This window comes from Apodemus sylvaticus, chromosome 13 (assembly GCF_947179515.1).
Source record: "Apodemus sylvaticus chromosome 13, mApoSyl1.1, whole genome shotgun sequence".
NCBI classification, from domain to species: Eukaryota; Metazoa; Chordata; class Mammalia; order Rodentia; family Muridae; genus Apodemus; species Apodemus sylvaticus.
Window position 1 is genome coordinate 35,566,902 of NC_067484.1, and position 24,487 is coordinate 35,591,388.

At 46.0% G+C, this 24,487-nt stretch overlaps 1 protein-coding gene across 7 annotated transcripts in view; it reads right to left on the reverse strand.

Moving 5' to 3' along the window:
• Nucleotides 1-24,487, reverse strand: part of Sh3tc2 (SH3 domain and tetratricopeptide repeats 2) — a 63,724-nt gene that overhangs the window by 23,333 nt on the left and 15,904 nt on the right. For 6 of the 7 annotated variants that reach the window (XM_052155222.1, XM_052155225.1, XM_052155224.1 and 3 more), the window contains 8 exons: nt 22,378-22,483; nt 19,714-19,857; nt 18,509-18,707; nt 17,279-17,352; nt 14,710-14,905; nt 3,015-3,148; nt 1,895-1,936; nt 74-1,771 (listed from right to left, as the gene is read on the reverse strand). In XM_052155222.1, coding sequence (XP_052011182.1) covers nt 74-1,771; nt 1,895-1,936; nt 3,015-3,148; nt 14,710-14,905; nt 17,279-17,352; nt 18,509-18,707; nt 19,714-19,857; nt 22,378-22,483 — 2,593 coding nt within the window. Of the gene's footprint in view, nt 1-73; nt 1,772-1,894; nt 1,937-3,014; nt 3,149-14,709; nt 14,906-17,278; nt 17,353-18,508; nt 18,708-19,713; nt 19,858-22,366; nt 22,507-24,487 lie in introns of all 7 variants that reach the window. The other variant, XM_052155227.1, reaches the window with a different exon arrangement.

Consider the following 24,487-nt stretch of genomic DNA (forward strand, 5'->3'; position numbering starts at 1 on the left):
GAATGAGACACTGGCATAGCATGCACCAACACGTTTTTTGTTTTTTCCCAAGGCTCCCAGTGGGCATACTCACTGTTTAGGTGCCGGTGCCTTAAGCCAAGCAGCAATGCCATTTCATAACAAAGGCGGCTATGGACCAGCTGGTGTCCAGACACCAGAGCTTGGCCCAACCACAGTAACACTTGCACCAACTCCATGTCTGTCTCCTTGCTGGCTTGCAGTTCAGAATACAGCCGGACAGCCTGCAGGAGATAACCCCTGGCTGACTGCTGCATACAGGACTTGAGTGTCAAGTGACCAAGATTGGCCATAGACACGGCCTGGTTACGTATATTCCCCATCTCCCGAGCTCGGATCAATGCTCGGAGGTAGCTCTTGGCTGCCCTGCTTGTCCGGCCTTCATCTTGAAATGCAAGTCCCAGAAGGTTATGGACTACTCCCCTCTGGGTCACACACTCTGTCTCCCTCAAGGAACATAGTAGTGGTTCAAGGATCTCCAAAGCCTTCTTTGCCTGCCTGGCTAAGAGATAAGCCCACGCCAGACAGAGGGAAGATTCAAAGGCTTCCTCTTCGCCCAGGAGTTTCCCTAACATGTGGGCCTGGCTCAGATAGTGGACAGAACCATCAGGAGATCTGTGCTGGAGGTACATTTTAGACAGGATGAGACACAAGGTCCTCTGGATGTTCAGGTCAGTCTGTTCCTCACAGGCAGCCAGGGCCTGCCTGAGGGTTGGGCAGGCCAGGGCAGAAACCTCACACCATCTTGAAGAAGGAACACCCAGGATTTTAGTGGCATTCTGGAGAACTAAATAGGCCTGCCAAATGGAAACAGACATCCCCCGGGCACTCTGGGAACCACGCTTCTGAACAGAGGCCACTGCAAGATGTGGAAGATATTTCTTGTCATACAGAGAACTCAACATGGTGGCTGTAGCCTCGGAAGCAGAAGAGTTCCCAGAAAGGAGTTGCAGACGCTCTGCAAATGGCAGAACTTCCTCATGCCGGCCAAGACTCAGGAGCAACCGGATGGCCAGGAAACAGGACCTGGCCTCCAGAGGGCTGCTCCCCACCACGATCCCTTGGCGAAGCACATAAGCCACGACGTCAAGCTCGTTCTTGGCACTGAACTCATGGTCTGGCAGGCAGGCCAGCAGAGCGCCTGCCTTTTCAAGCAAGGTTGGCCCTTTATGTCTTAGCCTCTGCCTCAGGTAGATAGCAGCCAAGTTGATGTATAGAGCAGCCACCAGGGAAAGGTCCTCAAATGCCCCATCAAGTACTCGGATGGCCTCCTCAAAGTATACCCTGGCCTGGGAAAGTTTGGTCTTCCTGATGCTTAGTCGGCCCAGGAGGAAGCAGAGCCGGGCGTGGGCCCACGTCATGTGACTCATCTTAGCCCATTTCCTTGAAGTCTCTAGGTAGGCCACTAGCTCATCCTCCTCGGGGAAGCTGTAAAAGGAGGAAGTAAGAAAAGAGAAGGAGAAATCATAGAGGCTTTTGAAGTGGTCAGTGTAGCCTTCATGATCTAGAAAAGCCAAGATGGGAGCAAAGTGCTCCATCTCATCCTCATCCAGGCTAGTGCTCAGGTCCATGAACAGTTCCGGGTCATCGAGGTCATCAGGCTCTGGAAGGTGATAGCTGTCTGAGGAGGCTGAGATGAGCTCCTCCTCAAGGCTGGAATCTATAGAACTGCTGGAACGTCTGGAGCCCATGGTCTGCCGCTCCATCCAGGTCCCACCAGACCTGGCCTCCCTGAAGCCCTCAGGCTGAGATGCTGTAAGGACAGGCAGAGGTGAAAACCCCTGAGGGACTGCAACTAGGGCAATGAGCTCCCGGCATGAGAATAGATCAACTGACCCAAGGACAGGAGGTCGGACTTGGCATGATCTCTACTCACCGTTCAGATCATTCTGGAGATTCTGGATGGACTCAAATTCACCTAGGCAGAGAGGAAGGACAGACCTAGGATTAGGTCAGAGCATGTCACCCTAAGCTCACCCCTATGATGCAAGCCTATCACCAACCATTGCTCCCCTCCTGTTCCCAGAGCAAGTACTCCTTGGTGTTCAGAGCTCTGCTCCCCTGACCAGGAGGGCCTCACAGCTCCAGCTTGCTGCCTGAGTCTGTCAGTTCTGCTACAACAAGAAAGTTTTCTAGGGCTTAGCATTGATATCTGGGGTTTGTATTCCTCACAAAGGCTCCCTATACATGAGGAAAGCCTCTGATTCCCTCTCTTCCAAGGAACTAGTCTGAGAGTCCCTTGTGGCAAACCATCTAATTCAGCCTCACAGAAGCAAACATACCATCACCGAAGACATGAGAGAAAAATAACCCTTCGCCAGCAACATTTGTGAGAGTAACTGCACTTCCTCCACAAAGCAGTGGGTCTTTCCCATCATAAGGAAATTATTATCATTTATTTGTTCATTCATTCATTCATTCATTCATTCATTCAATATTGCCAAAAATTGCGCTAAGCAAGGTAGATCCGCTCCTGAGACTGATACACCCAACAACCCAGGGACATCCTGTATCTGGGGCGGTATGATGAATGGGCTATCTTGGCTAATAGGTATCCTGGTTCAGGTACTAACATTCTTGGGCCTCGGTTTCCTAATCTGTACAATAAGGGGAGAAATTATCTCTGAGGTATCTTTCTAATTATCTGCATGGTGTGTGATTTGGTACCTAGTCAGTCATGTGACCTTTAGCCATGACTCAGGAAGTTCTTCCTTTCCTTGGGATGAAAGGCTAATCCAGTTGACCACCCATGGTAAAGGCAAGTTGGTTTTATCATGTGTCATAGTTGCCAAGAAACACAATGTGTGCAATCCAGAAAGATCTGAAATCTACAGGGAAACTGTTAATCGCGCATGAACCAGGCTATCAAGTTGGATAGTGATTGCAGCCCCAAATTCCCAGACAGGAATAGAATGAAGAGAAGTCTATTCCTAGCTATGGGTTCCTTTCTGGTCTTTAGGAGCCTGGGCTTTCTCTGGGGTCTAAGGAACACTTACTCAGCCGGTAAATAGAAGTGATGTCAGTATGAGCAAGCGCACACAGGAAGCCGGAACACTCAGCCTTCCTGTCACTTCCTGGGGACCAGAGAGAACACCTTTCCTCATCACTGAAAAAGACAGAGTTCTTGCTCCTGCATGGGGTAGAAAACAGACAAGGTCAGTGCTGGGCTTCAACACCCCCTCTTCCTCTCTCCACGCAAAGATGTAGGAAAGCTTAGAAAACCAGGCTTGTCCATGATTGACATCAGCTCCTCACTGCTGCAGTCTGAGCTTCCCTGGTGGAGAAGAAAGGGATGGCGTATGAGGGTAAGTAGGTCAAAGGGGAGGTAGACATGTCCTTCTATAAAAATTCCATCTCCCCAGAGAAATCCCATACCTCAACCCCCAGTGGCATCTGTTTGTAACGGCAGCAACAGGGACTGGTGCCAGGATGCTAAGGATTAAAGAAAATATAAGAAGTTCCTTTCTCCTTAGTTTATTTCCACGAGAAGTCAGGGACAAATGGTTCCTGTCTAGAGGAACAGCGAAGAAAGCTCCCCTGTGCTCTGAAGAAATCTTACACAGTTGCTAAGGCCTGATACCAGGAAACAGAATAGTACTATGTGGCACTAAGAAAAGAATTACTTTGTTTGTTTGTTTGTGTGTTTGTTTGTTTGTTTTGAGACAGGGTTTCTCTGTATCATCCTGGCTGTCCTGGAACTCACTCTGTAGTCCAGGTGGAAAAGAATTACTAAGGGACAGCATGTGACTAGAAGCAGGGTCAGGGGACTGGAGAAACAATCAACAACAAAGAACTCTTTAAGTGCAGTCTATCTGTGATCTACCTGTAAGGTCTAATTTGCTTGCTAGAGGTTATTCTGAAAAATACAAATGGCTGACAAAGCACTCTGTCTAGCACTGAGCTGACCATGCTGTAAGGTCACTTTTCAAGCCCATGGAAGAGCTTACCCCTGTAATCTTAGTACACCTTGGGAGGCGGAGTCCAGAGGCTTGCCTTGAACTCAAGGTCAGTCTGGACTGTATAGTGAGGTCTAGGCCAGCCAGGCTGGACTACAGAATGTAACTGACTCAGGGGAGTAGGGCAGAGAGCAAGGCCAGGAAAGCCTTTGGTAAAGGCAGGAGAATTAACACAAGAGAAAAAAACTGGCAATGGTGAAGGCCAGACACCCTCACCCACATACCGCACACCCCACACCCCATGCCTTCAGTCAAGGCCAGCTAGAACTGACTGGAGCTACTGTTGCAGGTGCAGAGGCCTCCGGAGTATCTGAAGGTAACCAACCCAAAGTTCATTATAAACTTCATGTTTACAGAGTGCGTACACTGTTTAAATGACTCCCAAAAATGTGGAATACGGGGACGGAAAAGTCCCATTCTTATGATCGCATGACCCTTTAGCTTCTAAAATTTCCTCCCTGCTCTGGCCTTCTTCCACCTTTGAAAGCATATCTCTCTCCCTCTCCTGCTATCTACCACATGTGCCTGTTCGGTTCCTTGTTCTGAACCTGGAAATTCCACCAGATGCCTGCAGAAACCCAAAGTCCACAGATAGCATTCCTCCCAAACAAAACAAAACACAGTTTTTGTTCAGTATCAAACAATTTAAAACTGAATTCTTCAAAACCCAAAACTGCATAGCAACTAACATGTTTTGAAGGATGTTGCAATACTATTATGTAATCTGTACAGTTGCTCTTTAGGTGAGGGTTATTCTTATCCCCTCTTACAGATTAAAAAACTTAGAGGCTAATAAAAAGAGTGGGTGAGGGGGAAGTAAGAGAGCCTGTCCAGTCAGGGCAGGAATCTAGAGGGGCTGTGACAGGTTACTCTGATCAGTCCCTTGCTGTCTGTCCCCAGAGCCCAGGCAAGAGCAGCTGGGAATCAGGCAACTGGCCAGCCAGCCATTGGAACTGCTCAAGGACACTCTACTCCTCACTAGCAGACATGCACAGTTGTGTGCTGACACCCAGCCCAGAGTTTTTCCCCTACATGTATGAGACCCATCTGTAGTCTGTTCCCCAGATTTTTTCCTAGTACCCTCAATTTTCAGCCTCAACATACAATTAAAACCTTGGGTTGGAATAAGAATGTATAAATGGATCTAGAGAGATGGCTCAGTGGGGAAGACTACATACTATTCTTATATAGGATCGGAGTTCAATTCCTAGCACCCACATTAGGTGGCTCATGACCACCTGTAATTCTAGCACCGGGGGACCCAATACCCTCTTCTAGCCTCCACGGGTACCCACATGGCCATGGTACACATAGGTGCATGCATACTGACATACATATACATACATAAATAAATCCTAATATATATCACATATTGTGTCTATATATTACATATATGTACATTTATATATTGTACATGTTTTTATACATACCATATAAAGCCCAAGTGTTAAATGTTACAGCATGTTCTCAATTTATCCATTCATTCCATATTTATAACTCTCTTTGTAAATTGTGTTGCATCTATGTTTGCTGATGAGTATGATTCAGGAACATGCTCAGAATTGGACAATTGGAGGGTAGTAAAGCCAAGAGTGAAAGTGGCATATTATCCATCAGTATCCATGTCTGTTGCCTCAGAGCTGATCTGCCAGCAGCATCCTGTCTTCCAGGTGTTTGCAGAGAATCTGAGAATCATGACGACCTCTACTTGGGATTCTAAACACAAAACGGAACTAGTGAACCTAGCAAAGCACCCAGCAACCTGGTGTGTACTCCAAGGCTACTCCCCTGCACACATTCAAACCCTGCAAGGCACAGAAAGACACGAAATAGCTTAACAAACTCCCTTAAACTTCAAGAGAGAAAGGGGAGATCTCGGGAGTGGGGGACAGTGGGGGGCTTTAAAGACAAAAGGAGAAGCCAAACCCAGGGCTAGGCGAGAGCAGATGCCACCCACACCGATGGTAGTAATTTAGCCTAAGCATTGGGGCTGAGAACTGGGGCTCCCCAGAGAAAGGAGACTTGAACTTGACCCTATGTGTAAGAAGGATCTGGGCACAAGCGCCTTCATAAAGCCCACAGTCTAGAAAGGCAGCAGCTTCCGTACAGAGGGCTGCAAAATGTCTTACTGCCTGCTGTTCCAATTATACCTTTCACCTCACTGAGTCCTGGAAAACACCAGGTCCCAATACCTACACCACTGGAATGTGTGGCATCCTAGTGAACAAGAGGGTACCACAGAGAATGCAGACAGAGCCTAGACTATGAGTTCCTAAGACTGCAGGAGAATCGTGAAGACTCATCTTGGCAAGGAGGTTCTCTTCACAGCAGGATTCATGCACAATCTCTCTTAAATTGTTGAAAAACCAGTTCACATAACAAAAAGTACAAACCAAGGGATGGGAATCATGAAAGAAAACCAGCAGAATCCCAAAGAAGTCAATGCCGGTGCAAAATTGGAAGCAGCAGTCACCCGAAGACTGACTTACAAAAGCCCCGTTAGTACGAAGAAACAGCAGAAGGAAGTCAATGTCCCAAAGAAAGGATGGATGGATTTCATCACGAGCAATCCTCTGAGGAAAACGCAGTTCGGTAAATGGGAAGTGACGTCATGCGTGTTAAGAATGGCAGAGATGAGATACATGGAGAGTTCCGTTGAAGCCGAGGAAGAAGCTAGAAAAACAGAAGCATCCCCCAGAACGTGGCCTCCAATGACAAAAAGACAGGGGGTAACAGAACTGATTGGGAGAGATTGGTGACACAGCAAGTCCAATGCACCTCCCCCAGGATCCCAGAGACAGGCGGAAAGAGAGAGAGAGACTGAAAGACTGAGAGAAAGGCGATGCTCAAAGGGAGAATGACTGACAAGCTTCCAGAATTGGAGAAAGACATGAGGAGTCTTCAAGCTGAAGAAGCACACCAAGTCCTGAGCAAAACAAATAAAAGCAGGATTTTTAACAAGGAATCCATTTTTTTACAGGTCTTTCCAAGTTAGCTTTTTTGTGTGTTTGGTTTTGCTAATTCTTACTTTTGAGTTTAACCACTCATAATTAATTTAGGCATTCGATCTAATGACACAAAAGGCATATAAATGACAAGAATGCGCACATCAGAAACAGAAAACCGAAAGAGAGACTAAAATAATCAAGGCAAATGTGATTTTAGTGCAGAAAACAGACATTAAAAGAAAAAATACTATTGTCTGGAAACACTATCAAAATGGACAAAGATCTAGCATGGTAGCCCTGCATTTTTCTTGTTACTTTCCCATACACGTATACTTTGAAGATGTTCTTCTAAACCTAAATAAATTATCATCCAAAAATATTAAATCCAAACAAGGGCTTAGGACTTGATTGCAGATGCAGACTAGCACTGGAAGATACTGGGAACGAGTGAGCTTTTGAAGACAGCAGTGTTTCACTTGCTATCAACACATACTAGGTACTATCTCGGAAAAATTGTAAAGTGTCAAGGTCTGATATGGAAAAAAGACTGCCTACCTGCATAACTTCCCTAAGCCAGCGGTGCCCTTGGACTTCGGTCCCCTCACTTCACAGATCTGTGTTTCATACCTGCTGCTATCAGTATCTTGTAGTCCTGTGAATTTAATATAGTGTATGTGTCTACAAATCAGTATCATGTAAAAAACTGTGTCCTCTGATTAACTCCATGTCCCAAACACCTGCCTACCTGCTGGATGTCCTATCTGTAGACAGTGCAATCACCGTGTCTCATCTCAAAGTATTAAGGACAGTGTGTTTTGTTTTAAGCTGCATGGTATTTGAGTTCTTTTTCTTTAAGGTTTTGTTCATGTATTGGGGGGGGAGGGGGTATGCTTGTGAGTACAAGTGTCCATGGAAGCCAGAGGCATAAGAACCTCTGGAGCTGGAGTTTCAGGTGTATGTGAACTGTGTCATGTGGGTGCTGGGAACCAAACTTGGATCCTCTCTCTGTAAGAGTACTCCTTGTTCTGAACCCCCAAGCCCTCTAAACAGCTTCTACAACTGAGTTCCCTATGTCCTCCCAGTACAGTGGTTTCCTGGACTCCACAGACTTCTCCACTTGCTTCATCCAATGCCCTTCTCTCCACTGTGTGACCACTCCTGGGCCAGCTCTTCCTCGGAGTGCAGTTGCAGAGTTGGGCGTCAGCAAAAGTAGCTGGCGTGAGGAACAGAATCACAAACAGAAAGAGTAGAAAGTGCAAGAGACCGTGCAACACAGGATAGAATGTTTAATGCCATGAAATTCCAAGTTTTCTCCCGCTCTTTTTGCTAGAGCCAAGAAACTGGTTTATCATCCTTTCTTGCTTTTCAGTTTAGACATCTGGGCGCATTTCCTGTTGGTTGTTCTTTCTTAAATGAGCTCTATCACTTTGGGGATATGTCTGCTAAGAAAAAATCAAAGTATTTGCCAAGGGAGGCGCCTGCTCCCTTGTTCAGGGAGGCTGTGGAGACCCTGTCCAGTGAGCGCTCACCCATGTCCAATCTACAAAGAGAACGCTCAGCCCAGAAGAATATTTTCCCTCACAGTTTCAAGCAAAGCCATCGTCTATCTAGGCAGTGACCTATCCTCACATACAGGAACAACTGGAAAAAAGGTGAGAGGCTCAGCCCATGGTGACCAGTGAGGACCAGATCCTCAAGCAGATTCAACTGTTACAAGAAAGGCGGTTGATTCTGGCAGCCTCCATGGTCTTAAGCACTCAACAGGAAAATACAACCAAAGATGAAGATGACCAGTCTGTTTCCTCCCTGTGGAACAGGATCACACACACCAGACATTAGGCTGAAGTCCATAGGAGATTTCACTAATGATTTTTATTTTTTATTTTTATTTATTTATTTGTTTGTTTGTTTGTTTGTTTTGGTTTTTATCAAGACAGTGTTTCTCTGTGTAGCCCTGGCTGTCCTGGAACTCTGTAGACCAGGCTGGCCTCAAACTCAGAAATCTGCCTGCCTCTGCCTCCCAAGTGCTGGAATTTAAAGGTGTGCGCCACCACTGCCCAGCTATAATTTTTAATTTTTTAGACAGGGTATCACTATGTAGCTCTGGCTGTCCTGGCACCTACTTTGTAGACAAGGCTGGCCTCCCAAATGCTGAGGTAAAAGGCATGTTACCATCCCAACACTAAGCTTAATGATTTTCTCCTTGTTAAAGAGAATTTACCCAGATGTTAGTACTTTAGCTCAATTCTTATTCTTCTCCTCCTCCTCTTCTACTTTTCCTCTTTCTCCTCCTTCTTTTTCCTCCTCCTCCTCCTCTTCTTCTCTCTCTCTCTCTCTCTCTCTCTCTCTCTCTCTCTCTCTCTCTCTCTCTGCCATCTTCAATGAACTTCTCACTGTTTCTAGCAATTAAGCAATTACAATGGCCTATAAAAGTGTCTGAAACCATCCTGAGTCGGTCCTTCACTCTCAAGCCTAGTCTTGGAGGCCAAAAAAATATATAAAATAAAATTAGTCCAATAGATAGATCTCTTATGAGCCCATCAAGATAGTCTTCTATTTGGAGAGCTTTTAAAGTGTCCTGTGCTCTGGCCTCTCCAGCTCCATGTCTAGTACTTACAAAGCAGTTTAACTATTGCCTTTACTTCTCGCTCACATCTCCTTCCACGAACTAACCAAAGATTTCTTTTCCTCCCTACATCTGACAGTTATACAAAATAAAACAACTGATGCATTTTTGGAATCCTTTAGATAGGCCCACTGGATGGGGCACCCCAACTGCTACACTGACACCCACATTCAGCTGGAATAGCCAGAACAATCATCAGTTGAATTTCATAATGGCAATTAGGGTTCCCTCTTTGGAGAGGGGTGATAAGAACAGGAAGTAGAAAGTGGCCAATTTATATAAATGTGCAAAAAGACTCTAAGGAAAAGTAACTAGTCTCTTTCTTGGCTGAAAGATTCATTTCTCGCTAGAGGCCAAAGAAGCCAGAATTGTTTGGAAGCACTGGTCCTTAATCTAGTTTCTAAGTGATTTTAGGGTTACCTATTCAGAGTAGAGAAAGTTAGAGTAGCAATAAAAGCCCACTAAGGAAAAAACTTGTGGATGCAGAAGAGATGGCTCAGCAGTTAAGAACACTGGCTCCTTCTCCAGGTGACCAGGTTTGACTCCCATCACCCAAAGGTGGCTCACAACCTTCTATATCTCCACAGACAGCAAGCATGCGCACGTTATACAGACAAAAATGCAGGCAACACACTCATTCACATAAAATAAAATCATAAAAATTAAAAACAAATTCTGATCTAAAGAAGACGGCTTCTGACCGAGCATTCCAGTTGAGCGGAGGGAGCACACTGGGGAAGGCAGGTTCTCACAGAGCCATGCTGATGAGGTAGGCAGAATAATTCCTCCTTCAATGAGATACTGCCCTTGGGCCTTCTCAGAATCCCCACCCTTATGCATAGTACACTGGGCTTCATCCATGAGCTTTTTAAGTCTGTCTACTTGTCTAAACTATCCAGAAAAGCATTGATTATTTTCTTCTTTCTGTCTCTTTTCTAGGCATGTTATAGTTTAAGTTTCTCCAACATCTGGGGCGTCCTTGCTTTCTCTCTAAAGTCTCCTCCCTTCCTCCATGTGGCTGCTTGGCCACCCGTGTCTGACCTCCATGCTAGCTTTGAAGCGGCCTGTCTCCCCCTCTCCTCCATTCTCCTCCTCTGGGCAGCTGTTGAGATTTAGAGCTTGCATGCCCAGAGTATTCTTGGTTTTCCCTTTTTTTTTCTTTGAAACCCCACTAATTTAGTTGGGTTTAACTCCATCCAATTTAATAAATAAATAATAATAAATAAGATAAATTTAAAAATGAATAAGATTTAAAAATTACTCTTGAGCTTCAATAAATAAATAAATATAAAACAAAATAAAGGCTTGCCGCAAGCTTCCCAGACTTGTTTTCCCACCCATCGCTGTGAAACTAAGTAGCTGGCATTCAAACGCTGTATAAGGGAAATTCATCAGTTCACTTCCTTAGACAAGCACGCGGGCTTGGCCGTGTGTCTGAAGCACCAAGTGGAAGGTGACTGAGAAAACAAACCTGGGAAATGTCACTCTCACCACACGGACAATTGGGTGTGCGTACAAACATGCGCACGGACACATCCTCACGCAGTACACACATACATTCATATTCACACCCATTATGGGACACAGGGCCAGCATGGGGAGGATATGTGTGGGAAGAGTCTGAAGGAAGCAAAAGGTAATGATATCTTTCTCAGAAAGCCTCCACAAATAAATGTGCACAGCCTAAGAGCAACACCCTGTGGCACTAACAGGCACAGGGATGATATGGGGGTGGGGGGATAGGGAGGTGGGGGATGGAGGGAACCTCAACAAGTGTGCTTGATGACTGGCTGCTGGCCCAGATGACTTGTCCCTGTCAAACCTCTGAATATGACCCCTGAGCCCAAGGTGCACCCTTTACTTGCTGTGGTTCTGGGGCATCTGTAGTGGAAAGAGCGCTTCTACAGTTACAGGAACCCAAGGCCCCCCTTCCTCTCCCACTACTCCCTGGCTCCTGACTCTCTTTCTCCTTCCTATTAAACATGCAGCCTCAGATGCACTGTGTACTGCTACATCTCTCGAGGTGGGAGATATTCTTCCTCGCCATGAGAAGGTGCCCTTATAGCCAAGCACCAAATCAACTTAGTGAGACTAAGTGGTTGTTTGGGTGGTGTTTGAGTCACAGACGTCGTAATATAATTTATAAACCCTAGGACCTACTTTATTTTTTAAAAAAAAGTATTTATTTATTTTGTGTATGTGAGTACACTATAGCTGTCTTCAGACACACCAGAAGAGGGCATTGGATCCCATTACTGATGGTAGTGAGCCACCATGTGGTTGATGGGAATTGAACTTAGGTCTTCTAGAAGAGCAGTCAGCACTCTTAACCACTGAGCCCTAGCACCTACTTCTAACACCCTATTAAAACTGAACCATAAAAATGACCATACACAGGACATATGACAAAAACATAATAATAAAAGTCAAAATATCAACCATGGGCATGCCGTACCAGGACATGTGCATGACCTAACTTAAGCTCATGATGATCCTATCAGGTAGCACCAGCATCGCACACATTTTATAGATAAGAAAACTGAGAGCCAGAAAAATAAGTCACTATGTGCAAAGTCACAGCACTGGTAAGCTTCTGAAGACATGGGATTCACTGGCTACCCGTGTGTTTTGGCCAGTCGGACCCACAAATCTGAAAAACAGTAAGTTTCCATATCTCTAAAATCATTCTCCAATGTCAACCACAAGCCTTCCCCTGGCCAGCCCTGCCTCACCCACCAATGCCACCAACAGTTCACCATCCCAGTCTCTCCCAGCCTCTCCCAGCCTGCTCCTTCCTTCCTTCTCCCTCCCTCCCTCTCACCAGAACCTCGATGTCAGAATTCATACACTCAGTGTCAGGATTCTAGTATTTTAGATACAGAGCTTTGGATTCAAGCCCTTAACCCCTGTGGGTCTCCACTGGTCCCTTGCAGCAAAATGAAAGAGTCATTTAAACTGACGTCTTTCACCTGGAGGACAGCTATCCACACCTTCTGTAACTATCAGGGCCCAAGACTTTCTCAGAACAATCAGACAAAGCCTCTGTGGGAGCAGGAGACAGGCAGCCATCTCTGCAAGTCTCTCTGATTCTTTGACTTCTCCTTCAGTGCTGCTCAGCCCTAACACCGGCTCTCCCTCCCCACTCCTCCTCCAGGACTCCAGCCTTAGCCTTAACCCTGGACTCCTCTTCCTGGCCAGTGCCCTAGTAATACACACCCAAAGCTGGGCAAGCACCCGTCCTCATCTCTCAGCCTCTGCAGAGATCCAGACACTCATCCTCTGCAAGGTAAAGGGCAATGGCCTCCCCACCTTCTGCATCAGGAAAGGCCACACCAGTACTGGCTACACCAGTGCTCTCCTGGTAACCTCTCTCCAAGAGAATGACTCAATGACTCACTTTCCCATGATGCAAAGTATGACTCAAAGGTTCTCTCTCTCTCTCTCTCTCTCTCTCTCTCTCTCTCTCTCTCTCTCTCTCTCTCTGTGTGTGTGTGTGTGTGTGTGTGTGTATTTGTGTGTGTGTGCCTGTTTTCTACGTTTTCTATTTTTTATTCTACTTAAAAAAATTAACATCATTTCCCCCTCCCTTTCCTCCCTCCTGCCCCTCCCATTTTCTCTGCCTAATTACCTCTCCTGAGAGCTCTCTTGACAGCTTGGTCCACTTTATAAATCCCAACTGCCCCCCTGCCCCTCCCAAGGCATCAAGGATTGCCCTTCTTGTTAAAGGATTTGGATTTTACACTTCTGCATTTAATAAATGGCCCATCTGCTCTCAGGAAGAGGCAGAGCACAGAGAAAGCTTCTGCCCTTGGTCTACTCTCTTTATTGGCTCTTTTTCAGGAGAGGAAATTCTAGTATAAACAGTGACAACACTAAACATTCCTTATGTAGCCCTAGAAATTCCTGTGTGGCCATAGATTTTCCTTATGTAGCCTTAGAGAGTCCTCATGTAGACTTAAATATGCCTTGTCTAGCCTATGATCTAAGATAGCCTTAGATATTCTTCATGTAGCATCAGATATTCCCCCAATGTAGAATATGTGGCCATAGCATCTTCATGTGTGTAGGCATGTGTTTTATCTTTTCCTTTGTACTTCCTGACCCCAGCTTTGTGCTTTCCTATTACCTTTGGAAACCCACCGGAATAGACTGCACAATACTGCCCACCTTTACATGACAGGGAGTTGGATAGGCTGGTCACCTGCTGCTAACTGGTCTGCTCCTCAGAACCAGCCCTTCCAGAATTAAAACAGAGAGAAGAAGGTGCCACTGGTTCTCCCTGTCAATGCTGACTTCACACATACAAGTTTTACCTGAACACTCACTAAGTGTGTGAACATCTTCAAGGAACCTACAAAGGAGAGAAAGTTTTTGACCAAGTCAGCAACCTCCTGCTGCTCTCTGTTAATCCTTTGACAGGGTCTTGTGACCAAACACAGTGAGGGAGGGGACTCAAGCCCTTACCCTTAACCTTACTGCACCTTCCACTGGTGTAGAGCCCTTTGGTCTCGAGGCTCTGTTTCTCTCTTTGAACACAGCGAGGCTTCAAAGATCATCTGTCGAAATGAACTGACATGATTTTGGTGTTTTGATCATGCATCCTTCCTAGAACTTTCTGTGTCCACCATGGATGTCAGAATGAACTTCTCTGGCTTCACATCCAGGGCACTCCCTGCACTCTCTGCAAAGCTGCTCAGAGCTTTACTGGCTGGGTTTTGTGCATCAACTAGAGTCATCAGAGAGGAAGGAGCCTCAGTTGAAGAAATGCCTCCATGAGACCCAGCTGTAAGGCATTCTCAATTGGGGGGAATCAGTGATGGAGGAAGGGCCCAGCCCATGGTCAAAGGTGCTATCCCTGGGCTGGCGTCCTGGGTTCTATAAGTAAGGAGGCTGAGCAAGCCATGGGGAGCAAGCCAGTAAGCAGCAGCCCTCCACGGCCTCTGCATCAGCCCCTGCATCTAAGTTCCAGTCCTGTTTGAGTCCCTGTCCTGACTTCCTCCAAGGATGAACTATGATCTGGAAGTATAAGCTAAATGAACCCTTTCCTCCACAACTTTCCTTTTGGTCATGGTGTTTTGTCACAGCAGCAGAAACCCTGACTAAGACAGACAGAGGAGAAAGAAGTGCTAGGGAAGGCAGCTGGGCCCCAAAGCATACTCACACTGGGGAACAGGAATCCAGATCTATGCTCCTGGTGGGGACAAAGCCCACTTCTCCTGAGCTCATTGACTTCCCAATGAACCACTGCAGCCCAGGTATGACAAAGCCAATGACTTCGATGCTTTCACCCTGGAGGAAACATAGTTCGTCCCTTTCCTCCTGCTCATAGTCCATCAGAGCCTTGCACCGTCCTCTGCCTGTGGGAAACAACACACAGGTCAACTGAAAAGACTTAAGGGAGCGACCCTTGCCCTCTCATCAACACGATATAGACTCGGGAACCCCAGCCTCGGGGAGAGCAACAATTTAGTCGGTTCTCACACACACAAACCAAAATCAAACTGGAAAGAATGGCAAGGGATATCTGGCTTTTCATTTTGCCAAACTAGGACAACCAAAAAAGAACTACAATACAGATGTTTTCACTACTATTTAAAAAAAAAAGCCAGGGGGAGGGGAGGGTGGTGGCACATGCCTGTAATCCCAGCACTCTGGGAGGCAGAGGCATGCGGATTTCTGAGTTCAAGGCCAGCCTGATCTACAGAGTGAGTTCCAGGACAGCCAGGGCTATACAGAGAAACCCTGTCTCAAAAAAAAAAAAAAAAAAAAAAAAAAAAAAAGAACCCAAAAAACCAAAAATAAATAAATAAATAAATAAATAAATAAAATAAATAAAGAGAAAGAAAGAAAGAAAGAAAAGACACTTTGACAGTTATAAGAAAGTATTCTCATGCATGCCTTTAAACTGGGTGAGCTTATGGCAAATGGAATGTTCCTTGTATTGTCAACTGATTCTGCCACCTTCCTCGGGATGGTTTGTATATGCTTGGCCCAATGGAGTGACACTGTTAGGAGGTGTGGCCTTGTTGGAGTAGATGTGTCACTGTGGGTGTGGGTTTAAGACCCTCACTCTAGCTGCCTGGAAGCCAGTATTCTGCTAGCAGGCTTCAGATGAAGATGTAGAAATCTCAGCTCCTCCTGCACCATGCCTGCCTTCAAGATGCCATGTTCCTGTCTTGGTGATAATGGATTATAAGCCAGCCCTAATTAAATGTCCTTCTAAGAGTTGCCTTGGTCGTGGTGTCTGTTCATAGCAGTAAAACTCTAAGACATTCCTGCATATCATCACCTTGCTTGGCACAAGACCTCAGAGCACTGTATGAGCATCTCCACGCCAGAAAACACCTACGCCTCCTTCCAGCTGCTCCAGCCACTGTGACAGCTGATGCTTACAAATACTAGAGTCAAAGACAAACTGCATCATGCCTGGTACCTAATCAACTCCCAGCAGATGTTACTGTACAATCACTGGTGGAGCCAGTGAGGAACCCAGTGGGGTCAGGAACTCTCCTGATGGCGGTAATGATTACCCAGTGTCAGGAACAGCTCACCTAGAATCCAATCACAATGTGTTTGTGGGTATTGTGCTGTCTAGTTTACAAAGCACATTTCCATTCCCAGATATTCCCAAGCACCAGGCAGGGTATCCAACAGAATACCTACTTCATGGATGAGAGAGTAGGAGGCAGTGCTGAGCGATGAGCTAAGGAACTCCCAGGAGTGGCACACACTAGGACCACAGTGAGGCTTCTCTGCTACTTCCCGCCTCACTCACCCATTTGCTTAGTTCTTGTGACATCTGACTTGATTACACAACTTCTTTATTGAGAAGATGGAGGCATCGTGACAGGGAGTACTGGTGTCAGGGTGTGTGACCCATAACAGACTCCAAATCCCCATAGTTAGACCATACATAGGATGTTGGACATGTTGCTTCAAAATGCTAAAAATCTTATTTATGGCCAATTACTGTATAATTCTAATATTTTCATTCTGTAATTTCTTCTAGTTGTTTTTTGTGTTGTTTGGGTTTGGAACCAGTAAGACTGCGGGTTTTTTTTTTTCTTTTTGCTAGAGATGTATGATAGGAAATGTGCCAGAACAGGGAGCTTGCAAGGACAAAGTTTCAGCGGAGTATTTTAGATGTTTTGTTATCTGGTAAATGCATATACTTGCCAACATATGTGTGTACACAGAGATTAGCAGACATGGATATGTGTGTATGGACACAGGTGTGTGTGTATGTGTGTATGTGTGTGTGTGTGTGTGTGTGTGTGTGCATGACTTACATACATATGTGAGTGCATACACACATAATTCATTCATCTGTTCATCCAGTGTTTACTGGGCACCCACTGTGTACTAGACATTCATAGTTCCCCTAAACTGCATTACTCTATGGAAAATCAAAAAATGTTTGGGTAAGGAGTGGGAAGCAGATTATTACATTTGGCTCAAAAATGTTTCTTGTGGCCCATGTATAACTTTCTTTTCTATCAGTCTATCTTTAAATCTCTCTCAGTCCCGCCGTTCCCTAACACCCCTCTTCCTGCCCTCCCCACACGAGTGCTCCGCCTGCAGACATCTGTTTCCTCAGCCTGGCTTGTGACCTTCAGTTCACAGGCAAAGACCCCAAGTGTGCAGACAAAAACTGGGGTCCCACATCCTGCCAGCGAGACTAGGAGGCAGGTAAACACCAGCTCTTCCTGACAATGTTGTTTTCAGCTCACCGATCTGACCGGAGCCTGTCCAGCCTCTCTTCCTGGAAGGGCCGCAGATTCCTGGGTTATTCTTCAGGAACCATCTGCCAGTGGAAACATGGAATTTCAAAATGTGAGAACAGTGAGCAGAACAGTCCCACAGAAAAGCGATGACAGTGGCATTGTTATCGTGCATCTTATTTTAATGACAGCCAACTGAGAACTTACTTTAAACTCTGAAAAATGATCACTTGGCAAAATGGGGTGCTTCCTAGCTCTGCAATTATTTCTGCCAGCTAAATAACTTACGCACAGCCCTTAGTATCCTCATGGTCGATTTTGCTAGGACCAAGCAGAATTTATAAATCATGAGATAATGTTGTCATTCCGTAGGCTCAAGTTTACAGCATCTTCCAGCAGAAATCTCAAACTCTAGTGTGAAAAACATGCTTGGGGAGATCATTTAAAATGGGGGCTTCTGGGCCCAGCACCTAGAGAGACAGCGGAGGGTCAGGAGGCTGAATCCATCCTAATGCCCTCAGGTGATACTGACACAAGGGCCCCCTGTCTAAGCTGGAGAGATGGCTCAGTGGTTAAGAACACTGATTACTCTTGCAGAGGTCCTGAGTTCAATTCCCAGCAACCACATGGAGGCTCATAGCCATCTGTAATGAGATCCAATACCCTCTTCTGGTATGTCTGAAGACAGCTATAGTGTACTCACATTAAATGAATGAATAAATAAATAAATAAAGCCATAAAGCCGGGCAGTGGTGGCACACACCTTTAATCCCAGCACTTGGGAGGCAGAGGCAGGCGGATCTCTGAGTTTGAGGCCAACCTGGTCTACAGAGTAAGTTCCAGGACAGCCAGGGTTACACAGAGAAACCCTGTCTCAAAAAAAAAAAAAAAACAAATAAATAAATAAATAAATAAATAAATAAATAAATAAATAAATGGGGGGCATCCATGCATTCCAAAGCTCTACAAAGAGGTCATATATTTCTTACTATATACTATGTCCATCTGAAATTTAGAGGTTTTTCCCATTTTCATCAAATAATACAAACTTTGGCTTTAAAAGGGGGAGAAAATAAAAAGCTACCCCAATTTTATCTGCTCTTCCAAACACCTGGAATACCATCTCTCAAAGGACATCTATTCTATTCTATTCTATTCTATTCTATTCTATTCTATTCTATTCTTCACAAACTTCAGTCTGCCCTGGGACCCTCCCCCAGGGAGTAGACAGCTACTCACTGGTGAAAAGGGATAGGCAGGGGCTCCAGGGCTGACACCGGCACCAGGCCCCTCTGGCCCGTCACTAAGGACACGCCTTCCCACTCAGATCCGTCCCCGGAGAGCACGGAGATCAGCTCGTTCCTGCACAGTGTCAGATAATCTCCTTCCTTGTCAGCTGGCTGAGCTACAGAGCACATGGCTCTGCAGAAGAAGTGACCTGTAAAGAAGGAGAGAAACCCTTCCAAGGAGTGGTCGGAAATGAGTGTCTCCTAGGAGGTAACACTTAGATGCAAAACCCAGACAATTTTCTTCCTCTGAGAAAAGTCCACTGTCCAGGAGGTCCTTGTGATATGATCTCTGGGAGTAGAAAAGTCACTGACAGGGAGTTCACTTAAAACAGATATTCACCATTCTGAGTAGTTAGTGAGAATAAGGCTTGATTGAACTTTACCTCAAATATGAGATGAAACAAAGGTCCAGAGAAATGCACGTGCACTCAGTAGACTCTGGCGGGCCTTGCAGCCCTGGGCTCGTTCAGAGCCATGAAGAGAAAAAGACTAAGGCGGTGGCTCTGGACGAGCTTTGCAATGGGGTAGCGTGATTTGTGTCCTTTCTAAGAGCTGTGCAAGGGAATCACTTCTGTAAGGCTAGCCTGGGGCCCATCTGGTTTTCAATATGTATCAGTGATCAGACTCGACCACCTGCCAGTCCAACGGCATCGGCCCCCGTGGAAAGGTCAACAGGGTCGGCCTTCTGCTATTGAGCTTTGGAAATAGTTCAGGTTTCTGGGATTTATAGAAGCATTTTACAATCAAATTGCAGCATGTGTTCATAGAGCTGTTTCTCAATCCTGGAGACCATTAGAATCACATGGGAAACTTTATTTTTAAAATGCCAGTGCAAGGCTCCCTACCTCCAGGAATTCTACCATCCTAGATAGAGCCTGGTAGGGCCCCCCCTCTTGAGCCCCCAAACAGCCTGAATGTGAATCTCCACCCCAGTCCCCGGACCAACTACTGCAAAGTTGTTTGTGTGCGGTTGAGACTAAGCTAAGAAGAATGTTTGAAGTTTTGTTATAACAGACAGGTTTACTCATGTATGTCTTCATCTTTCAGAGATGAGATTTGATTTGATTTGCCTCTTTTTGTATCTTAATTATCCGAGGGACTCAGGTAACAAACATCTAGACAAGGCTCACATCCCAAATCCCATGCCAGACTCACCTTCCTGCAGCAGGAGGCCTAGGTATATGTTTTCCAGATGATTATCATCCACAGACACTTGGATCTCTGTGTCGTCCACAAGCCTGTTGTTGAGCCAGTACGTGTGGTCAAAGAAGAGGTGTTCCAGACACGCGGACACATAGCCTAGAGGTCAATCCAACAGAGCTGAGCCAGATGGGCTCCGCCCTTAGCCACCACAAAAGAGAAAGCAGGCTCCTGCTACCTTCATACCCAGACCTGCCATTTAGATGGAACAGAGTGCTAACTAGATACTTTCTAGAATGAACTGATTCTTCTCAACATCTATTAGGAAATACAAGTTGAGTCTAAGTTAAGTTTACCATTCTAAGTACTTCGAGGTCTTCATAAATGCATATTTATCTTTTCAAAATTTTTACATGTATTCACTTACTCTGTGTATGTGTGTGTGTTTGTGTGTGTCTGTGTGTGTTGTATACATGTGGGCACACACACACACTTGTGTGTCACAATGCATGAGTAGAGGCCACCGGACAACTTGCAGGTCAGTTTTCTCCATCCACCCTGAGGGTTTCTGGGATGGAACTCAGGTCTTCGGGCTTAGTAGGCAGAGCCTTCACGGCCCAGCCATTTCTTTGACCCTCAGCCATTTCTTTTCTAACACAACAATGGCGGTCTTCCAGTTTACTGTATTGACTCTGGGGCTTCCTGGTCTCCCCTTCAAGTTGTAACCTGAAGTTCATACTTCTGGACCCTGATGACATGGGGGCTGAGGAGGTTGTCCATAGTCCACAGAGCGAGAAATCCCTTTCTCCCATCTGCTCTGACTCTGACCTCTCTCACAGCCTCGGGAGAAGCGCTGACTTGTGACAAGCAAAAGTGGCTGGAGACGTAGCACAGTGGTTAGACTGCTTGCCTAGCAGGAGTAAAGCTCTAGGTTTGACTCTCAGAATTGAAAATGAGAGAAAGAGAGAGGCAGAAAGAGAGAGAGAAAGACACACACAGAGAGAGAGAGAGAGAGAGAGAGAGAGCAGAAAGAGAAAACTTAAAACCATGTAAACTATAAAAGAAAAATCACTATATGTCAATATTCTTCTAAACATTAGTTATTCATATTGATATTTTGTTTCTTCTCTTGAGTTTTTTTTCACTATTCCCATAATGCAATAGGCTGCCACTCTCCACTCTCACTCTCCACTACAATGGTCTTAAATTTGAAAATTCACGCTTGGGAGTCTTATAAAAACACAGAGGCTAATTCCTAGGCCTGACCAGGTGCACTCCATGGAATGAACTAACTGTGCCACAGAGCAAAAATGTAATACTGCCCATCTGTAATGGTAACAGGAAATACGGCACACAGAGAGCAAAAAAACTACCCTGGCTGTAAGTTTCCCCCTCCAGCCAAGGGTCACTTTGACCTCAGTGCAGCTCAGAAGCATTCTCTAGGTATAACTGCAGGGAACCCAGCATTTTCTGTAAATTAGGTGGCTTGACTTTGAAGCTATCAGTTCATGCCAGGGGAGGGCTTTGTTGTTTTGTTTTGTTTTGTTTTTGGTCTTGGAACAGATGATGTAACAGTGCCCACTACAGTGACAATATTGCTATGTCCTGACATCTGTAACCTTCTAGAAACCCCTGGAGCCATTTTCCCAGCTAGATCTTTCATCTCTTTCTTTGACTCTTTTACAAATTCATGTTGCCACAAGATATTTCCTATCCATTCACATTGAGGCAGTGAAAAGCCAGTGATTGGAGGGGAGAGAGAGGAGGAGGAGCTAGGGGGAGAGAGACTCAAGGAGACCCACCAGCAGGAGAAGGGAAAGAGACGTGTATCAAGATGGAATCAGACGTAAATTTATCTAAAGGTTAGAAAATGGGATAAGACTTTTATCATTGTAAGTTGGCATCTTGTAATTGTGAGTTTCATATACCATAAACCTAATTGGCAAATTAATTAAGCATTGAGAGTCTGCTCTACCAGGTAATTTGGGGAACCATGGTTGGGGAACTATAAGCTAGTGGGTAGTGTGGCCCTGGGTGAAAGTGAGCCAGAGAGTGGCCGAGACTGTTCTAGAGAGTCCAAGACAGTGACTGGGTCACCGCCACCGCCATAGACCTGAGTCTATTACAGTGGCAGCGGCAGCATCAAGAATGGTGTTGCCCCACCTGGTTGTTTGTCCTGCAGTTATGGCGGGCGCAGGAACAAGTTGGGTCACTTTTTAAATAATACCCACTACAACATGTGACAGAGCATGCCTGAACTTTAGCATTCTGAGCAGTTTCTCAATCTTCCTCAGTAATAGTTGTCTCTCTCCTTAAGGAACTCCACATCTAGCTTGCTGCTTCCAACTAAGTAGCTCACTAAGCCAATTGTATAACTAAAGATCTCTCTGGACATAAGAAATGACATTCTATTTCCTTATGAGAAAAGACACATCCATTCATAAAATGTCTTCAGATGACATCTTAGAGTAATAGATGTCTTCAGATGACATCTTAGAGTAATAGCTAATATTTAATTTAAAATTAGCTCTAAAGAGTTTATGATATTTCAAAAGCTAACCATCCATTTCAGAGTTTCATCTCTTTTAACTATCAGAGACAAACCAGCTTCCCCAGTATCAGGCTGAGCGAGCTGACTGGATTGAGACGGATATTCTCCTCTACCTACCCAGGGCATACCTAAGTTCAGGTACGTGGAAAACTTCCAGATTTCCTCCAGGGTCTTGAAGGTGATGAGGAACTGGTCCTTCTGGGACTGGACACTCACGAGCCTTGCAGAGAGATCCTGTGCAAGAGCAGCAAGTCAGCCTGGGGTAACAGAGTCTTCTGTGAGGGAACTCATGCAAGTAGACAGCATGATTCGGCAGCAGATGAGTTGTTGCTAGGCAGCATGCCGTAATGTAAATCATACTTTACGGTTAACGCTCACAATTGCCATCCATTCACATTTGGATTATTTCAGTTTTAATGTGCTGGGATAACTACCTCAAGAGATAAATCTTTATGCTCTAAGTGATCCTAAGAAGCACAATTTCAGTGGAGAATGTTTGCATTTTCTATTCTAAAATGCAGCCAGTCAACAACCTCCATGGAAGTTCGCCAATTTATGTTCCTAAGTAGACCAAGAAGAGGCCCGTGGGCCCTTGTTCTCTCACACAGGAGCAAAGGCTTGACTCCAAGGGCACTTGCATCCCCTTGGTCTTTGTTGTCTGTTCAGAGGGATGTCTGAACATCCTGCCCCAGGGCCTGCCTAGTCCCTAGTCCACAGGGAGTCTAAGCAGAAGAACTAAAAAAGAGCTCTGAGCTCAGCAAAGTCGGAATCTATATTCCCTTAACCCCAGAGACTCGGAAGCACCAGGCCCTGAGCCCAGATAGATCCTGTAAGCCAGAAGGGCTGCTTGAAGGAACAAAATAGTTTACAGATGGTTTATTAGATATCAGGCCGCAGCAAGGCAAATCGTCGTAGGCAACAACTCATTCAGCCACTGCAGGAGTTCCCTGAGAAGAGTTCGATCATGGTATTTAATCCATTCTAAGGCAGGCTTTTGTAACATGTAACCAGTTCTTATACGAAAGATGAAGTACGGCACCCTGCCTAACGGCCAAGGCGCACTTCCTCTAGAGCATGAACTAAACAAAGGTGGATGCTATGGTTAATAGTCCCAGGGGGCTAATAGCATTGCCCCAGTTTTGTAGACAAAGAGATGAGGACACAGAAAGGTAGGGTAACTGGCCCAGGGTCACCTATGGTGAGTAAGCTGTAGAGTCCTGACTGGATACAGCCAACTCCTGGCTTCAGCCTCCACACTACACATTACATAGATTAACATATGACCTAACAGGCAGCTCTCGCTCTCAAATCCTGCTCCTGCTCCTCCTGCTCCTCCTGCTCTTCCTCCCGTTCTTCCTCCTGTTCTTCCTGCTCCTCCTCCTGCTCCTCCTCCTCCTTCCTCCTCCTCCTGCTCCTCCTGCACCTCCTCCTATTCTTCCTGCTCCTCCTCCTTCCTCCTCCTCCTGCTCCTCCTACTCCTCCTCCTGTTCTTCCTGCTCCTCTCCTGCTCCTCCTCCTGCTCCTCCTGCTCCTCCTGCTCCTGCTGCTCCTCCTGCCCCTGCTGCTCCTCCTGCTCCTGCTCCTGCTCCTCTTCCTGTTCTGCCTGCTGCTCCTCCTGCTCCTCCTGCTCCTCCTGCTCCTCCTGCTCCTGCTCCTCCTTCTGCTCCTGTTCCTCCTTCTGCTCCTGCTCCTCCTCTTGTTCCTCCTGCTCCTCTGGCTCCTCCTGCTCCTCAGGCTCCTCCTGCTCCTCCTTCTGCTCCTGATCCTCCTTCTGCTCCTCCTGCTCCTCCTGCTCCTCCTGTTCATCCTCCTGCTCCTCCTGTTCCTCCTCCTGCTCCTGTTCTTCCTTCTGCTCCTGCTCCTCCTCCTGCTCCTCCTGCTCCTCCTGCTCCTCCTGCTCCTCCTCCTGCTCCTGCTCTTCCTTCTGTTCCTGCTCCTCCTCCTGCTCCTCCTTCTGCTCCTGTTCCTCCTACTCCTCCTGATCCTCCTGCTCCTCCTCCCGCTCCTCCTGCTCTTCCTGTTCCTCCTCCTGCTCCTCCTCATGCTCCTGTTCCTCCTCCTGCTCTTGCCCACAGAAAAGGTGACTCCAATTAAAGAGAAATTCATTGAAGTCACCATTCCAGATATTAAAATAGAATAAGGTCAAATTTAGAAACCCAGGGATGGAGAAATGACTCAACAGGTAAAACCACTTGTTGTTTAAGCATGACGATGTGAGGTTCGATCCCCAGAACCAAC